At 49.3% G+C, this 12,638-nt stretch overlaps 1 protein-coding gene across 4 annotated transcripts; it reads right to left on the bottom strand.

Moving 5' to 3' along the window:
• Window positions 1-4,042: 4,042 nt before the first annotated feature.
• Window positions 4,043-11,610, bottom strand: LOC128278096 (uncharacterized). 4 transcript variants are annotated; one of them, XM_053016756.1, is made up of 5 exons: window positions 11,504-11,610; window positions 7,191-7,645; window positions 6,986-7,115; window positions 6,583-6,915; window positions 4,043-4,877 (listed from the first exon to the last, which is right to left on the bottom strand). In XM_053016756.1, exons 2-5 carry the CDS (start codon window positions 7,553-7,555, stop codon window positions 4,146-4,148), a joined length of 1,560 nt encoding a protein of 519 aa, XP_052872716.1. In that variant the 5' UTR covers window positions 7,556-7,645; window positions 11,504-11,610; the 3' UTR covers window positions 4,043-4,145. The 4 variants fall into 4 exon arrangements, with proteins under 4 accessions (XP_052872716.1, XP_052872715.1, XP_052872717.1 ...); XM_053016755.1 differs by lacking the exon at window positions 11,504-11,610 and adding an exon at window positions 9,618-9,756; XM_053016757.1 differs by lacking the exon at window positions 11,504-11,610 and adding an exon at window positions 9,338-9,402.
• Between the last annotated feature and the right edge of the window lie 1,028 nt (window positions 11,611-12,638).

Genomic DNA, 12,638 nt, shown 5'->3' with positions numbered 1-12,638 from the left:
CTCGAACGGGGATACTGGATCACTAAAGACTCGGACTCGGATCACTAAGGATCATTGTCCGCCAAGGGTTTAGAGTACTGTTTGGCACCGACTGGAATGATCAACAGGAGGATCGCTGCTCTCCAGTTAAAGCAAGTTCTAGACTACTACTAGACTTGCTAGACTAGACTTACTACTAGATAATTTCGGGAACGTTTACATAACTTGTGTTTTGAACGCTCCTATGAAGTCTATTAATGGATTAAAAATAAATAGAAATTTATTTCCATTCGTTCACGAAAATGCACAGGAATGCTTCCTTCGTTCATCTTTAACCATCCCACACATAAAAAAAATGTACATTCAAGTAACACATTAAAATTATGATCGCACGCACCAACACACAGTTTCGAGGGTTATAACATTCCAGGGCAGTTTGTCAAATCACATCAAATCGCGCCTAATAACATAATTTAACGCAAACCATAACCTAACCTGCACATCGCCCCGCGCCGAATGGGAATGGCTGCGAGGAAAACTTTACGACCCGGGAACGGGCGACCTTTGCGTCTACGGTTTCACTCAAACGCATCGCAACATAAAATGTGATGCGCCCGAACAGAACCACAACAGGGCCAGGCAATGACACAGTTCGGCTAGCAGCATAACGTAACCTCCACTTCGGTTCATTGATCGCACCGATATGGCTTCCACATAGGCAGCCGTCTGGGACGGGAAGCCGGGCCGGGTTTGGGAACCGCTTTGGTCGATCAGCAGTGTGGTCTAGAATTGGTCGATTTCGCCTGCCCAGAGGAATGCGCCAATGTTTGGCTAAATGGCGCAGACGAGCGCACCAAGATTCGTTTCGTTGTCCTCCGCCGTTCGCGTTGTGCTATTTCGCGAACCAGATTCGCGGCAGACAAACAGACGAAGGTGATGACACCGCCGCCGAGTTTGGGGGCTGGATGTCACGCACGTTGCCAAGGCGCTGATCGCACACACGCGCGGCTCAAGTGGAGGCCCCCATCGAAAAGCACTCAGCGCCGCCGGGGGCCCGGGTACTTGATGCGTTCGTTCAAGAAGGCCGGCCCATGACACACACATGTGGTTCCAATGTGTTTCCGATTTTCCACCCGCCGTAGCCGGAGACCGCGCACGGCACGCTTCAATGAGTGCCAACGAGCATCCGGTTGCTGGCGGAGATAAAAACCCGGGGAAGAAGACACCTCCTCGCGGAGGCCAGCTCGTTAACCCGCCGGGCCGGGTAATGCGCTCCACTTGGTGTGCGCCATTAGCGTGTAGCGCACGCCGTTTCCATTGGGCGTCATCTCCGGGACCGGGAATGGATTGGAACCGCACAAGGACACTCCTCGCAACAGAGCAACAGACTGGCCCCACTGGCTAATGGAGCCTGATAATTTACGGACCCCTCAACCGGGTTTCACGTAGAACCCGATGAACGTTGCATAAAAATGATTTTTCGCGTATTTTTAACCCCGATAATTTGTGTAAAGTCGTCAACCGAGAGCGGCGCGACACGGACATAAAACCTTTTATTAGCAGACAAATTTAACGGTTCCGACGCCGGGAGTTCGACGCCGGGATAAAATGGCCCGCGGCCCTGCTCTTCTGCGAAACTTGCAAAGTTCACTCCTTTCTCAATTTTCTCTTCTTTCTCCGCGGTCAGCGCACAAGTTCAACTCCCGAAAGAATGGAGCATCATCCGGCCACAGCGCCGCCACAGCATCATCGTGCTGCTGCACGGCAAATTTGTCGTCATCGCAGTGCGACATCAGGAAGCGAAAGTAGCGGCCACGAACCGAGCGACCGCGCGAACATGAGCAACGATCACGCAAGATCGCGCTCTCTCGCGCGACGAAACGTGGCCATCCATCGCCGCAGCGAGCCGGCCAAAGATCCACCGACTGGCACAAGGGGGACTGGGTTGACCGAAATTAATTTCGTCCTCTAATTGGCACTGCCAATTTTTGCTGTCAACGACGTTCGCGCACACCGCCAAGAAGACCCCGGAGGGCCGGGGAATATGTCGGCCCCGACGTCAGTAAGCGCGATCGGACTAATGGCCGGCCACCGGCCGGTTGGGGGAAACATTACGTCAGACGAAGCGTCCCACGTTGATCGGTACGTAGCAGCAGCGTGCAGATCCCGCTGGTAATCCCGCTGGACCACTGAAGCTGTACTTACTATACGTCAGAGCTCTGCTGACTGATCGTTGACGAACGTGGCGGCAATTTCTTCAATGAACGTACTGACGGTTACGCAACGGGCGTTATCAGGCGTTGCCGGTGTTCCGGAATGGTAGGAATGCTGTAGATTACGCCTGTGCACTAATTGCACGCTGTCATACAATCTCTAGAGCACCATTCGGGAGCGCACTGACGCGGTGATACGACACTTGAGCGCCATTTCCTTCCACTTCAAAAATCATCCTCAACTTTTGGGGCCACACTTTTCCACCACCATATATCACCAATCGTTATCAGAGAGAGGAAGCGGGCGGGAGCGGAGCGGTGTTGATTCCGACCCTGCTCCTGGAACGGGCCTGGCCTTCTCGTTTTTCGTTGGGGTCGACTGCTCGAAAGCCACTCAACACTACCGGCGCCAGATCACCAATCTCCAGACTCTGGCCCACGCGACGAAGGCCCACTTCACACGCGCCTATCTTTTTAGTATCGGCTGCCAGACCACCTTCGCCACAACACTACGGATTCGAGGTTTCGAGCGGGACACGCACTCCGCGCAGAAAACACAACCGACCGGTACGAGTTTAAAATTCAACTTGAATCCGAAATCGAATCGGAGTCGCATGGCTCGAAACTCTAGCCCCTTTGCTTCGGGAAACGAACGAAAACCGAACTGAACCGAACATTGGTCGCTCAGTTCACTCATTCATCACTCAGCACGGCGGGACGTGTTCATGATCGTGAATGATCATTCGGATCTCCGGATAATCAGCCGGTATGTGCAATGCCGCTAACTTTCTGAAATCGGTCTTGCACCTTACTAGATTTCTGATTACGACATTGTTCCACCTGCCATATGCGCCAAGAATTTTTCCTTTAACCTCGCCAAGATGAACAAATGGCTTCCAGTGTTGGGATGCTCATTGGGCACTGAAGCTGATCTTATAAAAAGGACCTTTGAACAAAGCCTTGCAAAAATTGGAATACGAAAACCAATGGTTCAGAACCATATGGACCATCGGAAAATGGCAACACCCTAGAGTTAGAAGGTGAAAAATCCATATAACAAAGGTTCACTTGCAAACTCACTTGCAAAACCCGCATAAGTAAGACTAAAATAAAATGTGAAGAGATATTTATTCTACAAAAGCATCACCGGTTTTGATAGAAATGTGCCTTATCACATAGAAAAAAAAAACATTAAATTATTCAGAGCAACTTCAAAAAACTAATCTTAAACTTACCTCCTTGGCTTAATACAGTAGAAGTCCATGTAGTAAGTAAAGTGGAACTGTTAACAATGGAATAACTAATCGTACATTTCACCAAGCTTTCAACTGAAACCAAAATCAATGTTACAGTGAGAAATGCCAAAAGATCCTTTAATTAGTAGACTACAAACAGGTTAGATTTGGCTTAGTAATGCCTACTAATAGGTTGAAATTGGTTAAGTTTTGTAGAAAATTTAGTATTTTTTTCTTACATAATGAAGAGTAGCATTCTTACATAATGAAGAGTAGCACCTAAAATTATGGTTAAATCGTTATGTAAACCATGTTATGATAAAAATCGGAACTATTACTGCTACATGGCTACGGTTGAATCGTGAACGTCAACCAACCATAAACAATATCTTATCAGGTCTATACTCGCGTGTGGCGCCTCCATGTGCCCGTGTGTGTTGTGCTCCCCTTTTTTAATCAAAACATTAGACACCGATAGGGTACTTTACCGTTAATGTTATTCTAGTGCCTATCAAAATCTTGCGTTTCCCATCTTGCGATCCGTAGAAGAAACTACTTCCACGTAGACGAAGTCAGGTTGAGAAATGAACCAAAATTGCCACCGAAAATTGTCTCTAACGTACATACAATAAATATTTATTTCTGGTCCTTTTTACAAATCTCACAACTATTACACACGTTACGAATGTTTTATGGCCACGGGCTGCGGGAGCCTGCACTACTCTCGCGCTTCCTCCTCGAAACTGTACCAAACGGAAATCGGTGATCCTTTGTAGAGCACCATCTTGCGCCACTGATCGTCGGCTGCCGGATTGGTCTGGGACGCCTTCGGTCCGAGGAAAACGGTACCCAGGCGCGTCTTCTTGCCCACCTTGCTTTTCGTGGCCAGCCCAATCTTGATGGACAGATGATCGAGCGACGCTTCGCCCACCAGCGGCACCACGACGGTGCAGTTGTCCGGGTTCCAACGGCTCGACAGGGCCGGCCGGAACGGTTCCGACTTCCAGGTGGCCGACAGAATCTGGTGCTCCAGCACCGTCGTCTTGAGGTACAACTTCTCCGCGACCGACTCGAGCTCCTCCTTCACCCGGATGCCGCACCGCACCTTGGCGGTGGTAATCTTCAGGCACAGCCCCTTATGGTTCTTCTCCTTGTTCTTCACGCTGCGCATAATCTTGCGCACGTCGAAGCTGAAGCGATTCTTGTTCGAGTTCGACGTCGGCACCGGTGATCCGCTCGAGTAGGCACGCCGACTTTCGAATGGCGCAACCTGCGGCCCGTCGTACGACGCCCGGGAGGACAGCGACAGGGGCGAGAGTGGTGGCGACGAGTATGGGCCGTCCGCGTTGAAGCTGCAGTCTTCACCGGAAGTTTTCGGGTCGATGTGTACCTCCGTGTAGTCCGACAGCTGCAGCGTTACTTCGACCTGTCCCCGGGGGCTGTTGGTGATCTGCAACAGGCGGGATAATAATCAGAAATCAAACCAAAAACCGCCACTTCCGGAACATTTGGGGTCCATGTCTGAGTGGCTGCTTTGGAACGGGAATAGTCGGCTCGGGCCTTCGGGGTTCGGGGTAGGAAAGCATTAGGGTTAACCATGCGCGATTCAATTATCTCTGCTTACCGGAAACGCTTGGTCAAGTCAAAATTATTATTTTAATTTAATTAATCACGCCAAAACAAAAGGCCCTGCCGACCGGGCAACGATCTGTGTTGTGGTTTAGAAAGTACGTGGTCTTTAACGTTTAATTATGATCAGTGATTCGTGCGTCTCTCGTTTATGAGCGGCTCCGGAGCGCTTACGAAACTTATTAACCATTAAGCGTACGAAAGTATAGCTATTTTGCGTTACCGAGGACGCTTTCTAGCGTCGCTGTGTGCCGGCCCTATTGTGTGAGCTTTTACCTTCGAGACTACGCCATCAACACGACTTATTAAGTTAAAAATCGCACACCAAATGCGAAGATCCCTACTCCGAACTGGAAACGGTTTAACGGTGCTCCATCCAATGTTTCCAGAAGCTGACCTCCGTAGCATCGCCTACAATCAGTGGCGGCGTGATTGTAATCTCTAACTGTTATTTTCCTCAATCTAACTCTAATCAATCCCGTTAGAATCCGTGTTTCGACCGATGCGTATTGTTGCCTTCAGCATAAGCTTATGCAACATGTCGAAAAACTAACTGGAAAGTGTCCATCAAAGTGAGATATTGGAATATCCTTAAAGCATCCATCACCGAGCGGAACGATCTTTTCTCCACCGTCGTCCCCATCAACTACCGGAGCGTGTCACAATGAGTTCACGGCGTTCCCACACCCTAATTACGCGTCAAGCGCTCTTAATTGCTGGCCTCCCTAGAAAAGCCAACACTTTTCTATCCGCCCTGCCAGCCAGCGGCCAGCGTTAATTCCTGTTACGTCAGTTGATTCGCACCTCGTTACAGTAATCGTTGCGAGTAACATAATATGTAATTATGGAAAAAAATGGTTCCACTTTTCGCGGCCTATCGGATCTATGCTCGGATCTATTTGCTGCCGCTCGTTTGCATGTTGCTCGTTGGATGTGGTTGCGCGGGCAAAGTAGTTCCCGGCGAGAAACGGAAGCGCCGATTAGGCGCGGCACGAGCCCCATCGGCGAGTATCGACTTAGCGCCGCTGGCCGCACCGGCCAGATGGCCAAAATCGAAAGTGTAAAATTGTGCTCACATACTTCTCGGTCGCCCGAGGACCATACTAGGGTGTGTGTAGCAGGTGTGGCCATCGGAGTCACTAATCAATAATTCGCAGCTGGTTTTCTAGCACCGCCAGCCGGCACCAACGCCCTGGCCGGGAAGTGCTGCCACTCGGTATGCTGATCGTGACTGCCCTACGGTATGCTGAGCCACAGAGAAGCAATAATTTGGATACACTTTCCACTTTTGCTTACGGCCAGCCGCCGGCACCCGGAACGACGGGAACTAATCTCGCCTGCAGACGTATCCAGCCCAGTAAGGTGGGAGCATAAAATGGCTGCACATTCGTGCATAAAAGTGAGAGTTTTTTACGTAAAGAAACTAAAACGGCAAATGGGCACAAAATATGAGGCGAGCTTGGGTAAATAGAGAAGCGAAAAAAAAACATGGAAACCGATCGGAACGGGCCCTGCCGTATACTTACGGTGATTCGCGATTCGGCGGGCGGGTGCGTGACGGTCATGTCTTTGATCGGTAGCCACAGCTCTTCGGTGCTAAACTTCAGCTTGCCCCGGGTCTGCCCACTGGCGTCCGCGGTGAAGCACTTCGGATCGAGAAAGTACGTCGCCGAGCCGAGATTGCGCTGGCTTTCGCTCGTGGACAGCTTCTTCGGGCTCGGCTTCTGGTCGGCGTTTCCGTTCTTCTCGTTCGGCGGGTCGATATCCTTGACCAGCTTCCCGATCACCGGTTTATCCTTCAACCGCTGGCTGCCTTGCCGGATGAAGGTCATCGTTTTGCTCTTCAACGACGACGTGTACTGCGGGGACAGCGATTATGTCAAGCGTGTGATTACGACGAAGGTTCTTGCGGTCTCTGCGGCTGCTTACCCCTGGCGGTAGCTCCAACAGCGCGAAGACGGTGAAGACGACAAAGTTCCCGTTCAAAATCTTCTCCGGCAGTGACTGCATCGAATGGGTGTCCCTATGGCGGTCTGTTTTCTTCACCCGGAACGAAGACCTGGCCGCCATGCAGAGGGGAACAGTCGGTTTATCAATTGCGTTACTAAAATTCGACCCGCACGCCCTTACTTACTTGTGACTAGTGACGAGCGGGAAGGAAAACGTTTCATTAAACGATGGCCAAGAGTTGGTCTGGATGCTGGAATCGAACTTCATTGCGCCGGGAAAAAGCTTCACCTTCACGAGGTATCCTTCCACATTTTTCATGCCAAAGCAGCTCGGTAGATGGCGCGCGCCAACCAAGCGTACTTGAAGCTCCGGAATTGCGGCCGACGAAGAGGGCGCTGTCGGGTTTGAATCATCGTTGCCGTTCACGTAATCCGAGGCGGTATGTTTGAGGTGGAGTTTGAAGCCCACGATCGGCTCCAGCGATTTTGCCTCGTTGTTGTTCACCTGGTTCGCCTCGCCGGCCGGTAACAACGTTTTCAGCTTATTCATCGTCGTGCCGGGTGCTGCGAGAACACGTGCGGAAGATCACGATCATGCGCCTCTTATGATCTCACATCCATAAATCTGTCGATCGAATCGCTGGGGAGACCAAAGAAACTAGCGTGAGTCACACGATGAGCAGCGATCGCAGGTGCAAAATCCTATGCATGTGTCATTCAACAACAACCGAAAGCGACCTGACAAAGTTAATTCAACGTGGAGTTACAGTGAGAAACTTTTGAAACGAAAGCTGAGCATCTCAGTCCCCGGCGAATAGATAACCAATATGAGTAACGCAAACAGCACCCTCGCTAATCACTCTATCGATCTTCGTTCAAAGTTTCTTCAACTCTACAGTGGTACGGGGGAATCAGTAATGACAGCGGCGACAAGCGGAGCACTAACATCACCTAACCAACAAACCGACCGACCTTCCTGCGTCACTAACTCGCTCGCGCCCACCGATCACGCACACCTTCGAGCAGTCTTATTATCTCTCGCCATGGAGGAACCTCGCGGGAATTGCACAACTGCAAGTAGCAAGCAGAGCACCACTTTACTGAACCAGAGCGCCATCCGTTGCTTGCTAAACTTGACAACTAAACTGTGGTGTGCTAATTTGCGCTCCTCGAAACGCTAATCGCAGTCGGCCGCACCGCTGAGTCTACTTTGCTGTCACCGGCAGCGTGCGTTTTTCGATGCCACCTCTCGAGAGCTCTCGAGATCTCGAGATAAACCTCACTTGTACCGCTATGTCGTGCATCGTTCTCTGTACTACTGGACTACTGGAGCGGCCACGGCTTCAGTTGCGCCGACGAGAAAGGCGGCTCTATGTTCTAAGGTCAGAGACAGCGGGCAGCTGACGGCCGGCTCAATTGAACCGAGTAGTGGTGCCAGTAAGTGAGCGCACAAAATAATTGAATATCACGACATGGCAGTCGTGGACTTGCGTTTTCTTTTTGCGCTACTGCGCTCTCTTGATCGCTTCTTACCGCTATCGTGTGACAACGATCATCTGATCGATGCACGAGGCAGTCGAGGAATTGCAGCCAAGTACAAGTCTGCCTTGGTCGCTCCAGTTATGAAAGTGCTTCAATTTAAATCATTTTAATTTGTAACACTGCGACTCCTTTAAGACAATATTTTCTATCTAAACGACCAATTTGAGAGCCATTAGCACAGCTTTTTATCTGCATGACTGTACCTATCAGAAGCTTCCTACTTGTGAGTCCACCGAGACATCTTTCGGGGTTCCCTGTTATCGTGCACAAGTATTCCAGTGAGGTCTCCAGCCAATTTAGTGATATGTCCGGCCGCAGGCGGAACTTTGTTTGCGCAACAAGACATACACCCTTGGGAGGAACACACGCACTGCCTCGACCCACCCGCAAGATCCACGAAACGTTAGCACTACCCCGCCAAGATGACTTCATCCATTCTCGACTCCCGGCTTGAATGCTTGAATAATTAATTGACTCCATTTAGGCGAGGAAGGTTTCCACCATTCTCCAGCAATGATGCGAATAATCGTTTTGCACTCACACGCGCACACGACATGCAAACTCCTACCGGACTCCTGGGGCGCCTCGGGTTTCACTCGAGCGACGCAAATGCATCACAAAAATCATGGTCAAGTACTGCGATCGGGTTAAGTGACTTCGACAGTCGGGTCAGCGACGGTTTTGGGGCACGTCAAACGACGGTCTCTGGGCGATTATTATCAGAGGCGCTTCCATTCCCGCCATTTGGCGCTGATTGCTATTTAGTACACATTTCTATTTACGCGCGTACCTCTTCAAGGCAAAAATTAGTCGTTTGCCATCGAGCACACACACACACACACTTGCGCCTATCACTAGTGCCTTGGGGAACGCACGTTGAGTTTTATCCGCGGACTATTGACCTAGTGGTACCGCGCCACTTTACCCTCGAGGGCCTTTTATCATTTGAATATAACACACTGTAAAACCGCGCACACAACCAGGCATTGTGGTGTTCACAAAACCACCTTTGTGAACTTATCAACAATCGTGCCACCACGCAAGCCACACGCAAATTTTGCAACACTCACTTCTTTAGCAAAGGCCACCAACCAGCCATATGATACGCCGATTCCGGCGTTAGCGAACCGCCGCGATACGGATTGGGCTGATTATCCAATTGAAGAATGCGGCATCAAGAACTGGACCAACTGAAGTTAACCTCGTAGAATGTTCTGGGAGCAAGACGCGCACAACGAGTTCCTTCGCAAACCACTGACTATCTGATACTAACGCGGCGTTTCCTAGTAGCAGGACGTGCAAGCGAGCAGCGAACGTGGGACACGAGTGAGAATAAACGACCGTATCTCTCTCATATGGTGAGCTGCGGGCGACGTGAGCAAACTTAGTCAGTCGATTGCGTCAAGGGGGGCGCAGCCATGGATCCTTCTGATGCAACACAATCCGTAACGGATACTAGGAGCTACACATAGTAAATTTAAAATGACTTATTTTCCCGTACAGTAAAAGTAAAATCTTAATGTTTTTCAAAGGCAAGTTTTGATGTCGCCGTTAGCATTTTATCTATCGGTTCAAGGAATGCAATCAAGGCTTATCGCTGGATCGCCAATCACTAAGAACAGGATAGATTACAATAAAATCAAAACTCGACTGAAAATGACGTCATGGAGTACATTACATGGAGTACTGCGCCATAAGACCAAACAGTACGGCTAAATACGACCGTTCCCTGGAGGCAAGGATGAAAGTAATTGTATTTGCAGATGGCCAAAAGGCGCAATAGTTGCTGGACCGGTCCCTGTCGTCCGCTGCTCTGCTTGCCAATCGATACCAATAGCATCATCCGCTAGGCGACGATCGTAAAACATCCGCAAACAAGCTCATGTCACATACGGCCACAAAGCACACGGGCTGTGGGATGTTAAAAATAAACCTATACCCACAATAGCATCAAAGGCAGGGATGTGGGCCACCAACAGCATGCGGTTTCCCGGTTGCGTTCGTCGTTCTCTTCGTCCATACACTTTTTCCATGGCTCTTGAACGAAGGACCGAAGTCCGAGCGACGGTCCGATACAACAGCTCCATTGCCTGAACGCCTGAACCGAAATAGTCATGTTTACTTATCCCTGTCTTTTATCAACCCGTACTCGATGAGAGCGAAGGTCAGCGGGAGTGGGAACAGTCCTGGTGTCCAACAGTCCATAGCTTTTCCATTTGCTGTCTATTTGAACTACTCTCCTTACGTCAACATCCGCTCAACCGTGGATTCATTTGGATACACAGAGCGCCACTCTGTAATAAGTAATCTATTCTTCAATCAAATGGTTTAGTAGAAACACACTTCATCAACCTTTAGGAACATGGTTTCCAAGAGATTATCACCTCCCTAACACCTGCGTTGTTGTAGGCGCGCGTTCCCTTCCTGGAAGCAGCTGTTTGACACTTTTAATGCCGCCATTGAACGCCATAACTTTCCATGGGCGGTCAGACCAAAGACGGACGGGGTGTAAATTGCCCTATCCTTGAAAAGAAACCCAATGAAAGGAGTTGATAAAAAATAAATGTCCACTCGCTGATGACGCCGTTGTGTGCGACAAATGCTTCGCGTTGTAGCGTCAGTGAACGTTCGGAACCAATTGAGGACACTCTATTTTTAAATTCAAACTCCAGTCAGGCATCGGGACGAAAATGGTCCTTCGCCCTACAGAGCAACTTCCCCAACGAAGCGTCTGGGCAGGGTTCCGCCCGGACCATTGCGTGTGGCTTTTTTGTATTATTTATTTATCGTTTCACATCTGGTCGGTGTTTTCACTGATAAGAAGCACAAACGACGGTTTATGGAACCGCAGTGTACACACCTAGGCACGATTCGGTCCCCTTGGCTCGGATGACGAAACCTGCAGATAAGAACCCCACTAGCGCTCCCCAATCGGCGCAACGGGATGTTTACTCACCGGTTTATCGATCGCAAAACGTTCGAGATATTGCGCGGGGATTTCAGAAAGCTTCTTCTGGTTTGAAGGGTTCTGTTCCGTTTAAATTATTACAAAAAACACTTTCAAGAAATAGCACGTTCGGAAAGTATTGCTCTGTTCATTTGGCAACATTTAATTTGTATCGTTATCGTTGGGCTCAATCTGCGTACTGTTTCACGACCACTTTTTCCACTAACTTTCCATTTTTACGTCATCAACCACGATCGATCGAAGTCGACGACGAATCAAGGCGATGATCGCTGATTATCGGAACAAACTGGAGACGATTTTTACGACCGCGTGCATCGCTAACCGGCGGCCCACGGCGTACTGGGCCCAGCATTGCCACGGTGCGAACGATATCAATTATCACTCGTCACAGCGCACATGTGACGTGCGCCACGCTTGTGGTTGTTTGCCGGCGTCCGCGGCCGTTGTTGCGCGCGTCTCCCGGTGATATTGGTGTAGCTCGCATACAAACGCCACTTTGCCTTATTTGTAGTATTCCCCAAATGTGGCTAGTGTGATTTTTTGTTATCGAATCTGCAACAAGCGGACCTTCTAAATTGCTTTGCATGACTTGGATTCGGAACGACAAAGCTGTAGAATGGAACACAATTATAGTTTTTTTTTTGGGATCTGCACACGCCAGTCATTAAACAAGAACGGATAGTCTAACTCTTTTTTGTTTCTATTGATTTGCTTAAATTCATTTAATGCCGTCAGTTTGTTGTTATTCCTCTAATCGAGGTATTTTCAAGTTTAGAGACAATACAGACCATTCCATTCGTTTCTGTTGTTCACAATACTCCCGATACTCTAACAAAGTATTTAATATACTTTAGCCAATGGCAAGTTTTGTTTCACAATTTCCTCACAAAAGAACAGAAGCCCATTAAAGATGATGACCCGATTATAGAAACGGAAACAGATGCGCTCGTGATTTGATTTATTTAATGACTCAATTGCTGAACGGTGCTACGGAAAACGGCCAGCTAAGGTTCATAATCTTGATTTACCGCCCGCTCAATGAATATACTTTCACCTGATAGAGACCCATCGCGAACCACTTGACAAACGTGATAAGATAGTAGCAAGAAGTACCGTGATTCTT

The sequence above is a fragment of the Anopheles cruzii genome, chromosome 2 (assembly GCF_943734635.1).
Source record: "Anopheles cruzii chromosome 2, idAnoCruzAS_RS32_06, whole genome shotgun sequence".
NCBI lineage: Eukaryota > Metazoa > Arthropoda > Insecta > Diptera > Culicidae > Anopheles > Anopheles cruzii.
This window is presented reverse-complemented; position numbering and strand designations above follow the sequence as displayed.

What these genes read in the sequence shown, in the direction of transcription:
- LOC128278096 (XM_053016756.1), bottom strand. Translation starts at nt 7,555, where the DNA reads ATGAATAAGCTGAAAACGTTGTTACCGGCCGGCGAGGCGAACCAGGTG. An exon ending in CCGCTCGTCACTAGTCACAA is followed by an intron (nt 7,116 to 7,190) that starts GTAAGTAAGGGC and finishes CATGGCGGCCAG; the next exon opens with GTCTTCGTTCCGGGTGAAGA. An exon ending in CCGCCGAATCGCGAATCACC is followed by an intron (nt 4,878 to 6,582) that starts GTAAGTATACGG and finishes CGCCTGTTGCAG; the next exon opens with ATCACCAACAGCCCCCGGGG.